General features: G+C 40.5%; 1 protein-coding gene across 1 annotated transcript in view; it reads left to right on the plus strand.

The window, feature by feature from the left end:
- LOC144693480 (homer protein homolog 1-like) overlaps nt 1–21,130 on the plus strand; it is an 86,994-nt gene that overhangs the window by 41,276 nt on the left and 24,588 nt on the right. Inside the window, exons 3-7 of the mRNA XM_078563339.1 lie at nt 2,663–2,794; nt 5,343–5,435; nt 8,820–8,962; nt 12,921–13,077; nt 17,505–17,615. Coding sequence (XP_078419465.1) covers nt 2,663–2,794; nt 5,343–5,435; nt 8,820–8,962; nt 12,921–13,077; nt 17,505–17,615 — 636 coding nt within the window. The remainder of the gene's footprint in view (nt 1–2,662; nt 2,795–5,342; nt 5,436–8,819; nt 8,963–12,920; nt 13,078–17,504; nt 17,616–21,130) is intronic.

Raw genomic sequence — 21,130 nt, forward strand, 5'->3', positions numbered from 1 at the left:
TGTTCAGATTTTATGAGAAATGACCAACCTGCACTACTTGTGAATTTTCATTGCCTAACCATACTACTGAATAATAGCCACAATTTTTTTTGTGTTTCTGTGATTGGACTCAAAGTTAATCTGTTTCATAATCAAGGAGCTCATATGTGGAACAAGTACAAAATATCAAGTCTTTTCTTAAGCTTTTTTTAAAATTTGTTCATGGGATGTGGGTATTGCTAGCAAGGCTAATGCTTATTTCCCATCCCTAAAAGACCTTGAGAACATGGTGGTGTACAGCTGCAGTCCATGTGGTGTAACTATACCCACAATGCTGTTGGGTAGGGAATTTGAGGATTTTGACCCACCATGATTAAGAAACACGAATGTGTTTTCAAATCAGGATAGTCCACAACATGTCAGGGCCAAGTGGCACTCTTCCCAGGTTACGTCAAATTAAAGTGTCAGCTGTGACTCATTTGATAGTGCACTCTCCTCTGAGCCAGGAGGTTGAGTTTAAATCTTACTTAAGAGCTCGAGCACAAAGACCCAGACTGACATTCCAGTGCAGCACTGAGGGAGTGCTGCACTGTCAGAGATGTCATCTGAGGCCTCAACTGCTCTCTCGGATGAATGTAGATCTCATGGCATTATTTCAAAAAAGAGCACGAGAGTTAATCCCCAGTCTTCTGACCAATATTTATCCCTCAGCCAACGTCTCAAAACAATACCTGGTCATTATCAAATTGCTTTTTGTAAGAATATGCTGTGTACAATTTGACTTCCATGTTTCCTACATTACAACAGTGACTACACTTCAAAAGTACTTAATCTGGTTTAAAGCACTTTGGTGGTTCATGAAAGGCACCATATAAATGTAAATCTTCAATCCTTTACATTGGCAGCCCCTCTGCTTGATATAGAAAACACATTAAAGATTTGTCCCCTTAAAATCTTTAGGTATTTGAAGAACATTAGAAAAAAATTCTAGTTAACTAACTTGCAACATTAAAAAGGTAAGAATTTATATGTGGAAAGATTAGAGTACTTCAGAATTTCTGAAAAGTGAAACTAAAATTAAGAAAATACGGTGATGGTGAGTGCAAGTAAAATAGATACATTTATATGATGTTGTTCAGCATTAGTTAATTATTTATAATGGTCGAGTAGGTCTTAGGGAATTAAAGAAGTTTGAGGAGAGAATTAAATCTATGGGCTGAATTTTTCCGTCGGCGAGCTGGGGGGTGGGGCCCGCTCGCCAGCGCGAAAATGACGCGGGATGAGGTCGAGCGGAACCTCCAACGTCACCCCGCCCCATTTAAATATTCAGGAAAGCGGGCGGACAGTGCAATCAGCTGTCCGCCCGCTGACCTGTCAATGGCCAATTGAGGCCATTGACAGGGTAGTTAAAACAATTAAAAGGCCCCACCCGTCCAACCTTAAGGTTGGCGGGGAGGCCAAGAGCCCCAGCGGGCTTCTGAAAAAAAACATGAAACCTCATCCACCGGCGGGATGAGGTTTCATGTCGGTTTTAAAAGAGTTTAATAAAGTTTTTGTGCACTTTATTAACATGTCCCATCTCGTGTGACATTGTCACATGAGGGGGACATGTTAATGATTTTTTTATTGTTCAATCTTTAAACTTTGAAAACCTTTCAGTGATCTCCCTGAGGCACCACTTAGCCTCAGGGAGATGTGCACTCTTTTGCACACATGCGTGAAAAAGCGCACACTCGCATTTGGTGAATCCCCCCCTCCCCCACACAGGAAGCGCATAGTGCATTTCCATCAGGCGTCACGCTGGGGGGCCTTAATTGGCCCGCCCACGTAAAATGGCGGCGGGGCCCGTTTTGGCAGCAGCGATCGGCTGCCCGCCCACTGCTGAGTCGGTCGGGCCCGCCCACCCGTCAAGGGCAAAATTTAGCCCTATATGTGGCAGCTTTTTCAGCAGCGGGCTTTTAGCTAATACATGAAAAATCTAACCAGAGTAGCTGATCCGAGTTCCCTGAGTTGTCTGACTATCCAAAGATTAAAAGCATTAAAATTCTCACGGCAAACGTTTCCTGAAGCTGACGATTAAACTTGCTGATCCACGGATGTTTACCTCAAAGTTAAATGACCAGTTTGTTCCTTTTTCAAAAATTGGGATGAAATTTGGTCAACAAGATGCAATCTCCAACAACCTGCTTGTTGACAACTGGAAAATAGTTTCAAGTGCATGGAGATGCAAGTTATTTTGTATTCCTTCATGTGGAAGCTTTGGAGTTTGGATTTTTTTTTTGCAAACGCCATTTTGTGTCTTTCCATAGGAAGTTGTGATTTTCTATTTAGGAAATGTTTCCAACTCTTGTTGATTGAAACTGTTAAGACGAGCATTATGCATTCTTCCACAAACTGATTTTTGGGATTTCCCTTTTTAATGTGGAAAGCAAGTAGCTAACAGAAATAAGGATATATGGACAGTTTGTCACAAGCATCTTTCAGGTGGGGTGTTGAAGAAATAATCAACCCAAGCATCTTTCAATGTCAATTTTGAGCTACCTGTTTGAAGTACAAGTGGTTTGGAATTAAATGGCCTGTCTAACCTTATTGGGGAAGGCTGGGGCCATTGATCTGTTTTGAAGGATTCTAGTTATAGAAGCCAATTAAACGATACAATGAAGTGTGTTTTGTTTTCTTCCAGGCAATAATCAACAGCACAATCACTCCAAACATGACATTCACAAAAACATCTCAGAAGTTTGGACAGTGGCCGGATAGCCGTGCAAACACAGTCTACGGTTTAGGTTTTTCCTCGGAACATCATCTAACAAAAGTGAGTATAACCATGTAATGTGGGACAGCATTTTGGAAAACTTGGCAAAGTAAATATTCATAAACACATCTGGTGGTACTTGCATTGAATTTAACTTGTACAAAATTATGCCTATTTTCTAGATTATGACTAAAATGTTAGAAATGCACAATAACTCCAATACCCTATACAGTAATTCCTTGCTTAACATTGTAATTGCATTTCTGAACTTGGGTTATGACCTGAGAGAGAGAGAGAGAGTGTCCCGCCGGTTTATGGTTGATGCAAAACTTGTTTAAAAAGTTAATTAAGGTGACATCATAATGTAGCATGTTTCCAGAGTATCTGTATAATGATTGGCTGCACTACAGTGTGACAAGATAGCGATTACCAATTCTACCAAAATGTCAATGATATAGTTTGAACAACTGCATAAGCTGCCAGAATTAGTTGGTGGTGTACTTGGACTTCAAAAAGGCATTTGATAAAGTTCCACATAACAGGCTTGTCAGCAAAGTTAAAGCCCATGGAATACAGGGACAGTGGCGGCATGAATGCAAAGTTAGTTGAGGGAGAGAAAACAGAGCAGTGCTGAGTGGTTGCTTTTCACCGTGGGGTTCTTCAAGAGTCAGTATTAGGCTCACTGCTTTTCTTGATGCATATCAGTAATCTAATTCGAGTGTACAGGGCATGATTTCAAAATATATGAATGACATAAAACTTGGAAATATAGGGTAGAATCTTACCTATGGCAGGGGTGGGTGCAGAGCTGATCACCGCCCGCGATCAGCTGTGTACTGCCATTTTACGCAGGCGGGCTTTAATCGTAACACGCCGCCGATAGCACTCAGTGCTACCTGTGCAGGTGGTGGGGGGGGGAGGAGGAAGAGTCGGCGCCTGCGCTCTTTCGCCAACCATAGAACACTACAGCACAGAAAAACAGGCCATTCGGCCCTTCTAGTCTGTGCCGAAATATTATTCCGCTAGTCCCATTGACCTGCACCTAGTCCATAACCCTCCAGACCTCTCCCATCCATGTACCCTGACGCTTTCAACAATTTGTACACATATTCCCCCAGGTTTGCCCTTTTTGCCCTTTTCCCCATCCAACCTCTAACAGAGCTGCCTCAGAGAGATTATGTCGATAATAGTTTTTTTTAAAATGAAGTAAAAAATAATTTAAACATATCCCCTCATGTGACAGTGTCACATGAGCCTGGACATGTTTGTGAAGTTTACTCAATTTATTTATTAATTTTATAAAATCTTCAGGAAACCTCATCCCGCCCGTGGATGAGTTTTCCTGGAAAACGCAAAGGCCGCTTGGGCTCTTCGCCTGCTCGCCAACCTTAAGATTGGACGGGCAGCATTGTTAATAAGGTAAATTGCTTTCTTAATGGCCTTTATAACCCACTGAACGCAATATTGAAATGACGTCGGGACGCATGCCCGAGGTCTACTCACGTCATTTTACGCGTCGGCATGTTGGGCCCGCTCCCGCACACCGGCAATATTCTGCCCATAATGAACTGTGAGGAGGATAGTGATAGACTTGAAGAGGACATTAGCGGGCTGATGGAATAGCTGGGCACATGGAGATGAAATTTAATGCACAGAAGTGCGAAGTGGTACATTTTCGTAGGAAAAACAGAGGGGCATCATAAGACAAAGGGCACAATTCCTCAGTTGAGGGAAAGGGCAGACCTGGGGGCATACGTGCACAAATTGTTGAAGGTGTGAGTGTAGGTTGTGAATGTAGTTCATAAGGCTTACTGGATCCTGAGCTTTATAAATAGGGACATAGAATACAAAAGCAAGGAAGTTATGGTGAACCTTTATAAAACAAGGGTTCAGCCTTGATTAGTGTATTGTATCCAATTCTGGACACTGCACTTCAGGAAGGAAGTGAAGAGGAAGCAGAAGAAATTCATGAGTGGTTCCAGGGATGAGTGACTTCAGTTACGTGGATAGATTGCTCAAAGATGAAGAAACCCAGAGTCTCCAGAGGAGATTTAATAGACATACTCAAAATCTTGAGGGGTCTGGCCAGAATAGATAAGGAGAAACTTCCCATTGGCAGAAAGGTCAAGAACCAGAGGACACCAATTTTAAGGTGAATAGCAATGAACCAAAGTTGACATGAGGAAAATCTCTTTTATGCAGCAAGTGGTTAGAATCTGGAATTCGCTACCAGAGTGTGGTGGAGGCAGATCAATTGTGGCTTTCAAAAGGGAATTGGATAATTATCTGAAGAGAAAATTTGCAGGGATATGTATAATAGGTGCAGAGAGGGACTAAATGAGCTGCTCCTGCAGGAAGCCAACATGGACATAATGGGCTGAACAGCAGCGTCTTGTGCTTTATTGTTCTGTGATTCAATGTGCAAATCTGCCACTTAATAACTCTCCCTTCATATTACAGCTAAATAATTTAAAAGTAGGGCCATTGCTTGGGTTTTTGTACAAAAATTGCCTCTTTGAGCAATCAGCTGTATGTTGTCCATGTGTTATTTGTAGTCTTTCATATTTACAAACTGATTTTTTAAAAAAAAATTTTATTCCCAATATAGTTTGCAGAAAAGTTCCAGGAATTTAAAGATGCAGCACGGATAGCAAAGGAAAAAATGCAGGAAAAAATGGAATTAACCAGTACGCCTTCACAGGTAGGCATTACTAGTATTATGCATTAAATGTCACACAGGTCAGAAACAGGTTTGTGCAATCAGCAAAAAAATAAACGGCTCTGACAATTCAAGGGTAGAGTATTTTACCTTCAAACAGCCCCTTCAAAACTCTAAGTGAAAGAAGAGCAGGTTGTCTGAGCAAACAGGGAAGCATCATGGGGCAGTAAGTACTTAGTGAAAATTAGCATTGACCCATTTTGCAGTAAATAACCTAACCCAAAAAGGTTTTTTAAAACTTGCGCAAACCATTTATCCAAAATTCCTTTAGAAGCATAAAATTTAAACCGAAACTCCAGATCCAGATCACAGGAAGATATAGACAGGATGGTCAAATGGGCAGATAAGTGGCAGATGGAATTTAACCCTGAAAAGTGTGAGGTGATACACTTTGGAAGGAGTAATTTGACAAGGAAGTATTCAATGAACGGCATGACACTAGGAAGTTCCTGAGTAACAAAGGGACCTTGGCGTGTGTGTCCATAGATCTCTGAAGGCGGAGGGATATGTTAGTGGGGTGGTGAAAAAGACATTTGGGACACTTGCCTTTATCAATCGAGGCATAGATTACAAAAGTAGGGAGGTCATGTTGGAGTTGTATAGAACCTTGGTGAGGCCACAGCTGGAGTACTGTGTGCAGTTCTGGTTGCCACATTATAGGAAGGATGTGGTTGCACTGGAGGGGGTGCAGAGGAGATTCAGCAGGATGTTCCCTGGGATGAAACATTTAAGTTATGAAGAGAGGTTGGATAGACTTGGGTTGTTTTCATTGGAGCAGAGAAGACTATGGGGCGACCTGATCGAGGTGTACAAGATTGAGGGGCATGGACAGGATGGATCAGGAGCAGCTGTTCCCCTTAGTTGAAGGGTCAGTCACAAGGGGACATAAGCTCATGGTGGGGGGCAGGAGGTTTAGGGAGGATGTGAGGAAAATCTTTTTTACCCAGAGGGTGGTGACAGTCTGGAATGCGCTGCCTGGGAGGGTGGTGGAGGCGGGTTGCCTCACATCCTTTTAAAAAGTACCTGGATGAGCACTTGGCATGTCATAACATTCAAGGCTATGGGCCAAGTCCTGGTAAGTGGGATTAGCTAGGTAGGTCAGGTGTTTCTCACATGTCAGTGCAGACTCGATGGGCTGAAGGGCCTCTTCTGCACTATGTGATTCTGTGATCCTGTCAATTTAAGAATGATTGATTATTTCATCATCTAGACCTGCAACCAGGTCAGGAAGCATCATTCTTGATTTTGTGAAGGTTTGGCGATGGGCATTTTTTACATATCAAATGCAGAAAATATTTTATGGATCGCTGCATAAGAAATTGTTTGAGATAGCTGAGGCCTATGGTGTAAAAGGGAGAGTGAAGATATAGGTAACAACGGCTGAAAGACAGTTGTGGCAAGAGGATTTTTTTCCGCCTGATCTGTGTTAACGTTGTAATTGGCTGCTGATGGCAAACTCCAGATACCAATCCCTTGGGAAAATCATGGGCATTAAGCAGACTCGAAGAATAAGCAAATCCATTGCAAACATAGTGGAACATGGGAAAATGAGAGATGATGCTTTTGGGCAAAACAAGAATAGAGATATGCCTAACATGGGAAATGTCTCCAGGCAGGGAAGAATCAAAGGGATGGACATGCGTAAATTCATTAACCCTTAAGTGGGTGGACAATTTATATTTTTAAAAAACATTGATAGATGAGATTTTGGTATTTATATTGTGAGAAATTGAATGTAGCAGGAAAGTGGTTGTGATGACACTATACAATTACTGATTATGCCACATTTGGAATAGGAACATAAGAAATAGGAGCTGGAGAAGGCCTTTCCGCCCCTCATTCAATAAGATCAAGGCTGATCTGCCCCAGGCCTCAACTCCTCTTTCGTGCCAGCTCCTCGTATCCCTCAACTCCCTGATATTTCAAAAATCTATCTACCTCCTTTTAAATGCTTTCAGTGATCTAGCCTCCACAACTCTGGGGTAGAGAATTCCAGACATTCACTACCCTCTGAGAGAAGAAATTCCTTCGCATCTCAGTTTTAAATGAGTGTCCCTTTATTCTGTAACTATGTCCCCTAGTTCAAGATTCCCCCACTAGTGGAAGCATCTTCTCAACACCTACCCTGTCAAGCCCCCTCAGAATCTTGGACGTTTCAATATGATCACCCCTCATTCTTCTAAACTCTAATGAATAAAAGCCTAACCTGTTAATAATGGATCTAGCATTTTCCCAACGACAGACGTTGTGCTGGCTGGCCTATAGTTTCCTGCTTTTTGTCTCCCTCCCTTCTTGATCAAAGGCGTCACATTAGCGGTTTTCCAATCCACTGGGACCCTCTCGTAATCCAGTGAGTTCTGGAATATTTCAACCAATGCCTCCACCATCTCTGCAGCCACTTCCTTTAAAATCTGTAGTTTTCAACGACTCATAGGATGGAAATGGATCCCTGGAGTGTGCAATGCAGATTTACTTGATTAAAATTAAGACTGAAGGGCCTGGAAAATTTAAGAATTCTTGAGCAACTGGGGCTATATTATTTTGTACTGAGAAATTTGAATGAGTGTTGATCAAAATGATAAAGGAACAAACAAAGGAAACATTATTTATTTTTGATAAGTGAAAAGATGAGGCCAGCTTCTCAAAAGCTGTGGATACATAAAGAGGAGATTAGAAGAAGCTTTTTTGTGCAAGAGCTGTTCAAATACAGAAGGTTTTACCACATGTGCTGCTCAATGTTAATTCGATATTCATTTAGGCATTGGATAATTAATATTAAAGAGAAAATAATAAAACATGCAGACAACGGGGATGAAAAACTCTGTTTCTATAACTCAGAAGCGAGATATCTAAAATTCCTAATGCAATCCCTGTAAGTATGAGGACTAATGCATTCAATAAATTATTTTCAAGGTGAGAACTATTTCTGCAAAATGGGGAAATGTTTAATTTGCCTTTATAATCTGGATAGGTCATCTACTTACCCTAAATTGCAGGGCTGTGCTATTCAGAGGTCATCTGATACTGTGATTTGTGTTGTAGCTAGAACTATCCATACTTTAAATTTGAATAAGACCCAAAACCATCCTTGGAGCAAAACTTATTTTTGGTGGGGGGGGTGGTTGTGGAGATGGGAAGTGCTGGGGGAGGAGTGTGGAATAGGGCAAATGGTGACTATGAATCCAGTTCCAGAGGTGAAATACTGACCCATTGTGGAACCTACAATTCCAGTTGCATTTCTACTGACTGGAACGAAATTGAAATTGAATTGAATGGAATTTGAAAGCTTTATGTTTAATGATTTACTGTTCATAACCAAAGGAATGACTCTTTCAGAATGAAAGATTTGAGATTTTTGCTTCACAGGAGTCTGCAGGAGGTGACCTGCAGTCACCTCTGACACCAGAGAGTATCAATGGGACAGATGATGAAAGGTCTATTCAGGATGTGGCACAAGATTCTGATGCACGAGCTGAAATTAACCAGAGTTCTCTACCTTTTACTCACAGGTAGGCATATGAAATGTGAAGTTTTTGTTAGTCCCGTGGTGATTACTGTTTTATTCTGCTTCCACATTGGTGTTGCCTTTTAATTAAAATCGCCTACTGCTTTAAACTACACAATTTTTCTTTTGCTGGAGTTTTAAGTTTTATACTGGGCCTCCAGGACAATGTTTTAAATGAAGAAACCAGAGCAAAGATCTGTAATAGAGAGACCATTACCAAGGTTGAAATGATTTTTTTTAAACAAAAATCAGATTTTTTTTAAAAGAAAAATAACACATCAGAAAATAATGTTTTAAAGGTCTGATGATTGCAGGGGAAAGGGAGACTGAGGAACATAAGGAGTTTAAGTTGAGGAAGTACAGCATGTGAAGTCTTGATTTTAATCATGTCGGGTAATGTATTTAGAGAGGAATAAGAGGAAAGCTGAAAGAGAACTGACTCTATCTGCCCAATATCATGAGAGAAGAGAGACAGTTATATGGTTGAGCTGCCTGTTTGGATGCTGAGATTTTCATTTGGCCTGTTCTAAAGTATGAAAAATTTTCAGAAGAGGCTTTTCAAATATGGGAGCAGTAAGTCTTAGATTGACCGAGAACTTTCAACTTCTTTATAAAGCTTGAGAAACGAGTACTAGGTGAGCAAAGCAATCTGGAGGCAATTTTAGTTATAGAAACGGTGTGACTTCTATTTGAGATTAGCAAGGATGGTGGAGTCGAGGATGTTTGTCAGAGGAGCTGGGTAGAGTCAGGGATAAGTTGGTAGTTGTGGTCTTTGAAATATGAAATATCTCCGCGCTTTCAATTTTGCTTCAGCCTGTGTAATGAGATCACAAACTTCTTGAATTATCGAACCCTGGAAGTTTAAGAACCAGTAATTAGAACTTGTCTTTATGGTTGTCATAGCAACTGATCTATTTAAAGATGGCCCCTTACTGCCTTGAGTTAACTTTTTTTTAACTTTCCACTATAGCTTATTAGTATAGATGGTCATATCCAACTTTGGGCAAAGCTCTTTTTTTCTTAGTTGATTGAAATAAAGCATCTAGTGTGGTCGATCAATGTGTCAGGAGGAAGCTCTTAATTTTGATTTCCAAATATCTGTCTTAATTAGTTCATATCGTACCCTAGACCACGTATATCGCATCTGTCGATGAAGTGTATGTTTGGCTCAGACAACCAATATCTGTTTAGCCAAGTATGTGGATTTGCTCAAATATTAGATATCCTCTACACTGGAAAAGCAGGGAATCATGAACCAGCTATTGCCACCAAACCAAAATATGCCTGGAAATGTTTTCGAATCCTAGAATGGTACAGCACAGGAGGAGGCTGTTTGGCCTATGTGTCCGTGTCAGTTTTCGAAAAAGCTACCCAATTATGCCACCTCTACTCTCTTCCATAGCCCAGCACTTTTGTTCCTTTTCAAGTACCTATCCAATTGCCTATTGTAGAGTTTTTCTTTAATCTGTTTCCACTACCCTTTCAAAGGCAGTGCATTCCAGATCATAACATGCCTTTAAAATAAAATAGTCACATTTCTTCTACTTCTTTCACCTTAAAATCTGTGCCCTCTAGCTATTGAACCTTTTGCCATTGGCAGCAGTTTCTCCTCCCTTTATCAAAACCCTTCAAGATTTTGAACTTGAAGGAGAATAAGCATAGATCTCCTAGTGTTAGTGAAGCCATTTTGCTTCCATGCAAAGGCCACTTTAAACAGCTAAAAGATATTGTAGCAAATATAAGAGCAGAGAAGCACAAAACCTACCTCTGAAGATGAATCATACGGACTTGAAACGTTGGCTCTGTTTCTCACTCCACAGATGCTGTCAAACCTGCTGAGTTTTTCTAGCATTTGCTGTTTTTATTTCACAAAATCTACCATTGGTTTTATATCCTTCTGTGCAATCTTAAAAACCCCTCACTGGAGCTTCAAACTTGGTGTTGTGTTGCCTCCATTATCTTATAGTGTGTGCTTGGAACTTATCTGAATGATTTGGCTCCACAAAGTAGTGGTGGACAGAGCGTGCCAATGCCATCGTGTTTGTGTGTATAACCCTGGACTAACCTTCAATATAACTTAAGGCTGTTGTCACCGATTGACTCTAACATCAATTTGGTGAAGGTTTACAAATAGGAAGTTAAACCATGTCTTGTCAATGGTGGGTCATAATATTCTGATGCTGCCAAAACATATTCTGGTGGAGAAGTGCAATTTCTTTTCCTCATATATATCCTCTGAATTCACATTTCTCTCAATTAACATCACAGTTTTGGTGTCTGTGCCAAAATTGACTAAGGAAGTCCCCACTTGTTTCACGGTCATTCATTCGTTCAGTTCTAATTTTTTAAGACTCTTTTTTTGCTCCTTGACCCTTTTGGTTGTGCTACACTCCCCCAATTCTGAATGGGGCCACAGCATGTCAGAAATGTGCTTCGTAAATTGGAATATATCCATGAGCAATGACGAAGGTAATCCTGTATATTTGTTCAAGCATTTGTACGTTGAAGTTGAAAAATGCAACAGATCTGCCTCCCCCATGGACTCTTGGAGAGCTGTTTTTGAGTCCGATTGGGACCTGTTTCTGCAGTCACACTGTCACTTTTTGAATAGTGAAGCATTGCTATGGATAAGGAGTAATTTAAGAATTTAACTCCGTACATCACCAAAAATCTGAGTGCCTCCCTTCCCCCCCTTTGTCCCCTATATCCTTTGTAACATGCTGTAGAACTGACTAACAATATAGGAAGGTGGAGAAGATCCACAAATGCTCTTCACCAGGTAGTGAGCGGCTATAAAAATACCCAGGACAATTTTAGGAAACAAAGCATAAAAGGGTTACGGTGGAGGTGGTTGACTTCTTCTGCAGTTGACGTGTATGATCATAAAATAATTGAAAAGATTTTTTTTTAAAGTTTCACACTTGGAAATGGTATTATCAAACCAATATTGTGTTCAAGTTTATTTAATAAAATGCGTCCAAAATCGTACTAGTTTTATTTTCAAGCCTATGTGGTGACTCCTAGTCAGGAAAAGTCCACACTCATTATTCAATAATTGTGTAGCTTTTTTCTTGTAACTGACCTACTTAGTTCTAGATTTTATTTTAAATCAGCATTGAATTCAGGTCACAGATGGGCAGATTGCAGGAGTTGGTCTTTCTGACCTGACCCAATTGAAATGCTAATAACGATGGTGAATTTGCAAGCTCATCGTTATTGTGACAAGACGTTTATGCACCTCCTTTGTAATGTGCTGTAGAGCTGATAAATGATATAGAAAGATGCAGAAGATCCACAAATACTCTTCACTCTTTAGAATATCCATTACAACTTGCATTTAAATAGTCTCCTCAATACAGACACATTCCAAACACGTAAGAGGGAAAATAGACGACATGTAGAGTTAACCAAGAGCGGAGTTTTAAGGGTAACTTAAGCGATGTAAAAGGGTATAGGGAGGGATCTCCAGAAAGTAGAGGCTAAGCAACTGAAGGTACAGCCAGAAGGAAGGAATGCACAAGGCCAGAATGCGAAGAATGGAGAGTTTAGGTATAATGACTACTGTAGCCAGAATGCCCAGAAGCCAACATGTTCAAGAATGTCAGAAAGGCTCATAAAGGTGCCAGTCCAGCAGTACTTTGCAAAGGGTGAGTTTTTGTGAGGGGAGGATTTGAAGGGGAGAGCAGCGCAGAGGAAACAATTTACAATATTGGGTAGCATGGCAGCCAGGAAGGAACGTTGGGGTGTCAGCATGTGATGGTCCCTTCAGGAAAGATTATGGGATGGGGGTGGGGGGCGGTGATGGGGAAACTGGAAATAAGTGAACGTGTTCCAACATCAGATTTGCCATTTGCTACAGATATCTCAATGTAAAATGTAAATAGATTGAATTTTTTTTTAAGAAGCCAGTGACAAAATCTACACAATGCTTAATAGTAACAAATTGTCTTATTTTTATACAGTACTACAATAGGAAAGCATTGGGAGTCTGAATTGGCAACCTTAAAAACCAACAATGCTAAACTTACAGCAGCACTACTGGAGTCTACTGCCAATGTTAAACAGTGGAAACAGCAGCTCACTGCTTATCAGGACGAAGCAGAGCGACTACACAAACGCGTATGTATTGATGTACTGCATATGATTTCTGCCCACCAGTTGAATAGCACGCATTAACAGTTATGGCAGGTTATAGTCTAATTATTTGAAACATTCTATATACTGACTTAATCTTATTTATGTCTAGAAATGTAACTGGAATATTTCATTGAATTTCAGTTTGTTTCAAAGTGGCCTTGTATTTTGATTTAAGATTTGAGGTCTAGTTCTAAATTTTTCAGGATGAGTAAAGACTCCATGGTCTGACTGTACAGCCAATCGGTAATTGAGTGAGACTAATAGTTATTTCTCAATTAGATATACAAATCCTCCCAGTGTTAGGATTAATTGACAGAACTGCAGTTTGCACTCTGGAAAAGTAACTTTCAGTAGCAGTTGCTATCTTCAATGTCTCAGATTTTGTACATAGCTGCACCTCTTTTAGAATAGTCCTCAGGGCAGATTTCGTTATCCTTAAGGGATCTGACTAAAGTTGATAGCTCCTGACTTTACCTGAAGATATTATATAAAAAAAACTTAGGTAGGAAATAAACATTTCCCTAGTTCAGTGTTGCATGCTGCATTTCGAAGGTTTTTCCGTTCCTGTTTGAGGGACTGTACAGTATGATTGTTCAATGTGCAACCAATTAAAATTGCTGCTTTAATAGACGACATTGGCTAAGTTATAAAGATTGGTAGACCATAAAGAATAATTGCAGACCCTCATTGGCCTTCACTGTTTTTAGGGTAAATTATGGAATCTAGGTGATGAGTAAATAGTTAGATTTCAGGTCAGGGTGACATTATTGGGCACTTTCATGTCACTTGAAACAGAGTCTGAAAGCCTTGTGACCATTTTAAAAAATAATTAATGGATAGTTGATGGGAATTTACTGCATTAAGATGGTATGGCAGTGTAAATCTTCATGTGCCTGTTGCACACAAATCTGTTTCATTGATAATAAAGTCCGTGCCCTTGATTTTTTTTTAACAGCAATTGGCGTTATGACAGGAGCTACATGTAAAGTGGTGTTTTACATTGATGCTCCAGCAAAGGAAAATGCAGGTCTGGCTTCCCTGCCAGTACTGCTTAAATTGCCAGTCCACAGTATTGCTGTCAGGAGGTCAGTTGCCTTCATACAACGAGGAGGAAGATAGTTTAGCTCCAAGGTTGTTCTAGTAGTTTCTAGCCGTCAATTCTGACAGACCAGATTGCACATTTATCTGCTTGTGTTATTGTTAACATGTGGGCTGGGGTGATAAGCTCATCCTCAAAAGCACAGAACTGTCCACTGGAAATTATAAACTAAGAAGTGGGGGTCATAACTTAGGCAAATTATTTCTAAACACTTGTCTAAGTTGAAGCTTCACTTTAGTGCAATGTGCACATATTTTTCAGAACGTTGAGAAGTAAGAAATGATTTGCAAGATAGGAAAGGGGCTAACTGCTTAACTATTGAATAATGCTACTGTAATATCCTTAAAATTGTTAAGTTTTCAGTCAAAATATCTTTTCTTGGGCCAGACTTATGTGCCCTATTTTACTTGTAGCTCCTGTGCTTGCCCCCCTGCAAAGTGCAGCTGTGGACAAAATATTTTGTGCTCGTGCTGAATTAATCATTTTTGCTAATAATCAAAAAAACTTTTTACAAAAGTATACAAGAATCATTATTGGACTTGCATTTAGAATGGAATGTTAAGGTAACATTCACCATTCAGCAGAAACTGAACTAGGCTGGGAATTCTGCAGGGAGTAACTCACCACCTGACTCTCCAAAGCCTGTCCTCCATCTACAAGGCACAAGTCAGGAGTGTGATGGAATAGTCTCCACTTGCCTGGATGAGTGCAGCTCCATGAACACCTACAACCCAAGGCAAAGCAGTCCGATTGGTTGGCACTCCATCTGCCCTCGACATTCACTCCCACCACAACTGATGCACCGTGGCAGCAGTGTGTACCATCGACAAGATGCACTGCAGTAACTTGCAAAGGCTCCTGTGACAGCACCTTCCAAACCCACAGTCTGTACCACCTAGAAGGACAAGGGCAGCAGATACATGGGAACACCACCATCTTGACTTGGAAACATATCGCCGTTCCTTCTGTCACTGGAACTCCCTGACAGCACTCTGGGTGTACCTACACCACATGGACTGCAGCGGTTCAAGGCGACGGCTCTCCACCACATTCTTGGGGGCAATTATGGATGTACAATTTATAAATGCTGGCATAGCCAGCAACTCCCACACCCCGTGAAAGAATATCTAAGTGTTGACGGGAAGAGAGCTTGTTTCTAGTTTGAAATGCAGAAACAGGACTTAATGTTAGTTATTATAAATATACATGATCAAAAGGCTTTAATAGAATTAAAGAATAATAGAATGTTTTAATAGAATTAAATGTAAGAATTGTGCAAACTTATGACCAGGTCAGGAGCAAGAATTGTGGGAGAATGTGGAACTTAATACACCTTGACCATTGTAGTATCTGAGTAGTACACATGTGTTGTATAGTGCCTGGAGGATTATTTGTCGTCTTCATGAACAAATCTTGTTGTGAATAGCTCAAATTCCTTCTGGTGTAAAAAATCTGGAATGATTACTTCACGCCATAAACTGAACGGACTGCTGCTCAGCTTTGCTAAGCATATTGGTGAAGTGTTTGAGCAGAAATTGTTTCCTGCTGTAGAGCAGGAATTTAAAATTCGATACTTTGTTTACGTGCCATCAGCTAATTCCAGAAAGTATAGCTGGCACATGTATCAAATTGCATGGCTAATGTCATTAGGACGAGTTTTATTTGTTGATCCGAGTTAACTATTTACTGGAGACTACCAAGGAAACAAGAAGTAAAAGGGTCTGGTTTTCAGTTTGGTGAGTCTGCCCCCTTGTGTTTAAACATCTTTTCCGGTGTAATGAATAGGAAATCATTTCGCAGTTTTTGGTCTTTTTATATTCACACAATCTGATATTTAACTGGAAATTGTTTCTTTATTTAATCTATACTCCATAAATAGGGCAGAATATTGAAGAGAACGGAGTTGAGCTGGAGCGTTTGTACATGCTTACTTGAATTTCTTTAATATGTTTTAGTAGTTAGGAATGCTTAGAGTATTGAACAATTAGTAAGATTTAGCATCTCTTCACGACCGCACCCCACCATGAACAAAATAGTTCTAACAATAGCAAGATCTTCATAGTTATATTTTTAAGTTACATTTGTATAGTTAATTACCATATTTATGGTGGTGAATTCAATTATTATTTTGATCAGAATTGTACGTACTGATTACATTCCATTAGAATGTACACAATTACTGCCATTCAGAGCTGTATTCGGTTTCAGCAGTGTGTTTAATACAAATCATCCTCTGGTATAGTTCCAATGTGCTACTAAAAATATAACTGAGTGCAGGAATGATAATGAGGGAGGAAGACCAGAAACTTGAAACAAAAACAAGGTTCAGGAACTGCCCTGCATTCAGTCGATACCTAAAAAGAAAGACTGTTTTTAACATTTTGGATGTGTAACCTTTTTAACGTACTGAAATAAAGTTAACACACCCAAAATGTCAAAACCTGCCTTTTCCTCTTTTACAGATGTTGGTGATCTGCTATGTATTTCCAGCATTTTGCCAGCATAAGGAATAGAGGGTGTGCACCCAAATGCTAAACCGGTTTGTGAAATGTAGTTTGTTGCTTTTTTTTTTGTCTAGAGTGAGGGAACAATACACATGTTCTAATGCGTTGAATAATAGTAAACTGGAGTGGCAAATGGCAGAGGAAATCCGTTATGTTGAAAAGAGAGAACAATTATTAAACTCACTCAATGATTTGAGAAGAGGACAATCAAGTTATCTGGCTAATGAAAAATGTGCATAAACCGGCTCCCTTCCTTTTTAACTCATTTCCCTTTGTTCTCCTTATCACAAACCCAGATGCAGAAGCCCCTAAGCTAAGTTTTCTACATGCTTTAAAAATGGTTAAGTGGGTTACTTTGTGTAGTAATGGTAGCAGTAAAATATAATTTTTTAAAGCCTGCACTGATTCTGTTTTCCTTATATAGAGTCCTAGAAACCCAGCACATGGTGATTTATTAGAATTTTGGTCCAAACTGTTTAAATTCCATATATGAGAACACGAGTCACAAGATTTGCCCTTTGAGCCTGCTACACAATTAGATAAGATCATGGCTGATCTGAGTGTGGCCTCAACTCCACTTTCCTGTCTGCCCCCTGTAACCACTTGTCTATCAAAAATCTATCTAACCCTGCCTTGAATATATTCAATGACCCAGCTTCCACTCCTCTCCGTGGAAGAGAATTCCATAAACTGATGACCATTTGAGAGGAAAAAATTATTTTTTTATTTTGTTTTACATTTAGGAATAACTGTCTTTAATATATCAGTGAAAAATATGTTTTCTCATTTTGATTTTCTGCATTCAGGTTTCTGAACTTGAATGTCTGAGTGGGCAGGCAAATGTGCTTAAGACACACAAAACTGAACTGAACAGGACAATAGAAGAACTAGAGGCACAGATGAAGGACAAAGAGGAGGTAAGGGCAAAATATATCTTCCTCCAACCTTCCTCTATTGACATTGGTTGGAACACTAGAAACATGTGCATGATTATAAATTAAATTCAAAAAATTCAAACAAAAAAAAAGTTGGTGTCCTTGATCAGATAAATGTATAATCACATGGTGTCCTATCATGTTGAATAAATGGCTTAATAAGTGGCAACACTGCTTGGAGCATTTTACAAACAGTGAAAATGTAAAACAAAATACTTGATGCATACCTAAGGAGATCTAAAATGACTTTCAGCAAATATATAATTCAAATCTGCATACATTACCTACATGTTGTTGAAAGTTGTAGTGCAATTCATTGTCAGAATAGCTCAAAGCATTTCATAAATGCTGTGTACATTACTATTCTATTAAATTTGATGGGCCCCAGATTCACACTAAATGTGATAGCAGGCGGGAGAAAGAATGTCTTATCCACCCGCCGCAATGGCAGCTTTTCACACTGTTTCATCCCAATCCCGCCTCATTAAGCATACATTCCCAGGAAACAAGTTGTTTCGATGGCATTTGCCTGCCACGCTGTCACCTCGCCGCTTCCTCACGCCAGGCGCCATATTTAAAGTGCAGCCACGCACACACCTCTCCGTGCTCCCAGCCCAGGACTGTTGCACAGAAGACATGGCCCTGAAAGGCAAGAAGACTGCAGCCTCCCCAATTCAGTGACACATCCCTGGAACACCTTTTGGACACTGGAGGCTCACCGTGATGTCCTCTGGCTGCAGGAGGTCCAGCAATCTCTCTACTCCAGCTTGGTAGGTGATGGCAGTGGTGATCAGTGCCAATGCTGCACAGAAGAGGTTAGCCATCCAATGCATATAGAGGATGAATGATCTCATCTGTGCTGTCAGGGTAAGGTAACCATCTCATCACTCTAAACTCTCACACTCATAAGCTCATCACACATTCACTGGCATCTCACCCACTGCCAGCTCAAGGAACGACATCACTCACGCCCTCTGATCTCCATCTGGCCTCATTTCTGGAGACTGCCTCCTCAGCCCTCACTACCTTGAGGACACTTGCACAAATCAACAGGTGCCCCCACACACACCCTGGGAGATCCCCTTCCCCAGTACAGCCCTCATCCTGCAGCTTCTTCCCTTTCCTGAGGCCACTTCCCCATCCTTCCCCAAGCAAGCCCTAGCCCTGCAGCCGTTGAAAAGCCAACCCCACCTTATGGCTGGTCTGGTAGGTACAGACCTGCCCATGAGCCCCCCCTAACAGTGATGTTGTGCTACCTGCGAAGCCTGGCACTGATGAACGTGAGTGCTGCCCAAAGCAAGGTAGGTAAACAAACCTCAAAATCCCAAGCGAACTGCAGTTTGCCAGGTACACATCGCTTATGTGCAGCTGTGAAACATGTCGGTGTGCAATCACACCACGTGCTCGGATGATCCAGGGTGGGGGGATGATTCCAGCCAACTGGGTTTATAATAATATGTATCTGTATTACAATGAAGTTCCCAATGACCGACAAACACGCCCACCGCCAACGGCACAGAACATTCCACCCCAAGTATGTTAGCGATAACTGAACACAATAAAATCTGAATTGAGAAAATGACAAATGTTCTTCTGTTGTGTTCTTTGACTTTTCTTTGATTCAGTAAATTACTTGAAGGAATACGTAGAAATTACAACATGGAAACAGACTATTTGCCCCACCCAGTTCCACGTCAGTGTTTATGCTACACCAGCAAATAGTACAAATCACATTTAAACCGCAAAGTTCCCCTATCCCTGAAGTCCCCTTGCCTTTATCCACCTGACTATTCTAAAGCCTCAATTTCCTTCCCATAATAAGGATCCCAATACTATAATGTTTAATATGGTCTCACTAAGATCTCATGACTTTTAGAATTCTAGATTTTATTTCAAAGCATAGAACTTATCAGTCCAAAATTGCCAAGGGTGATATTGGCAGTGCATGCCATAAATTAGACCATTGTACTCCCTGATCCTCCAATGGCCAATTGACACAATTTACTGGAAAACTGATTAGGCTGCACTGAGCCTAGTGTTGAGTCAGAAGCAGCACATATACACAAGGTACCACAATGGACAACAAATGGAACAATGGGTTATTGAATGCTTCCATAAAAGTGACTGTTCATTAAATATTTGGAGTTAAAAACAGATAAAGATATTGAAGGCTGTTGGCTTTTGGCTTAGTAAATAAATGTTTGGACAGCCAGATATTCTCCTTGACAGGTTTAATATTGTTTGAGTTTGTGTGCTAAGCATGGTTTGCAACCGGTAATGATACACAGTTGGGGAGTGCAGAGTTAAGGGACAGCTTGTATATATGGGTCCAGATTTATATATTTATAAAATGCAGCCCTGTTTTTTTTTTTGTTTTGGGATTCTAGGATCAAGACAACATTATGCACTCAGGAAATTTAAAGTTTAATGATAAAACTATTGTACATCTATATTTGAGTATAGCTGAAAAAAGAGACCTGCTGTCGAAGCTTTTCGCCTTGCATTTATCAGGACAGATGCAAGAATACCAAATCTCAAAGGGAACAGCAATATATACTGCATGAGAAGAGGGTACTGATTGGTTGCCAAGTGGACTCTGATTGGTAGAGGCAGGGAGAATACCATGGAGAATGCACCAGAGAACAGTTAACTGCGAAGCTTTTGTTTAAATACAAATCAGGCAAGCCAACTCTGGTCAAGGCATTACCCATGGGGAATGAACCAGGGAATGGCTGTCCCCTAAGTTTTTGTTTAGTTGAGAAAGGTGAAATGCATGGACGTTATTTTTGTTTGCAAAGGACAGAGGCCTGTGTGTGAATATATGAAGCTTCTAGAATGTGTCAGTGAGCCACACTGCGAGCCCAACTGAATCTTAAATTGGCTGTTATTGTAATTAGCACAATTGGGATTGGACAACACTGGCTAAATAATCACAGGATCACATCTAATGTTGAGTTTTACAAGCATGGGCTGGTTGGGTGCAGTCAGTGGTTTGCCTGTTGTGAACAGCCGAAGGGTCATGCTAATGATATGATCCGCGAGTCTTTGGGATGTATGATGTACTTGCGTGGCATCACACCTGCACAGAAATTCATATGCCATATTGTTCATTTGTGTGGTAGGCAGAATGTCTTTTTAGCTTGACTGCAACATCCTGTTAGTGGAGAGTACCACAGAGTTTTTACTGTTGTAGCAGGGTGAAACTGCTAGCTTGCTCACATATTTGAGACCCCTTGCCCTTCCAAGGTAATCTGCGGTAGCCTGGACACTTTTCAGGACCAAAGTTGGCGGTGACCTTGTATGTCTTTATCTGCTGAAATTTATGATCAAGATACCAATATGCTAAATAGTTATCTTTGATATTGGCAACCTGCTGAACAATTGAAAACATTTACTGATTCTGAGCCCTCCAGCATAATCCTGTAATCCATGCGTGCCATTCTGTAGCAGCCTTAATCAACATAGCATTAATTTGGCAGATTTGTGGTCACCATTGA

The sequence above is a fragment of the Cetorhinus maximus genome, chromosome 2 (assembly GCF_964194155.1).
Source record: "Cetorhinus maximus chromosome 2, sCetMax3.hap1.1, whole genome shotgun sequence".
NCBI classification, from domain to species: domain Eukaryota; kingdom Metazoa; phylum Chordata; class Chondrichthyes; order Lamniformes; family Cetorhinidae; genus Cetorhinus; species Cetorhinus maximus.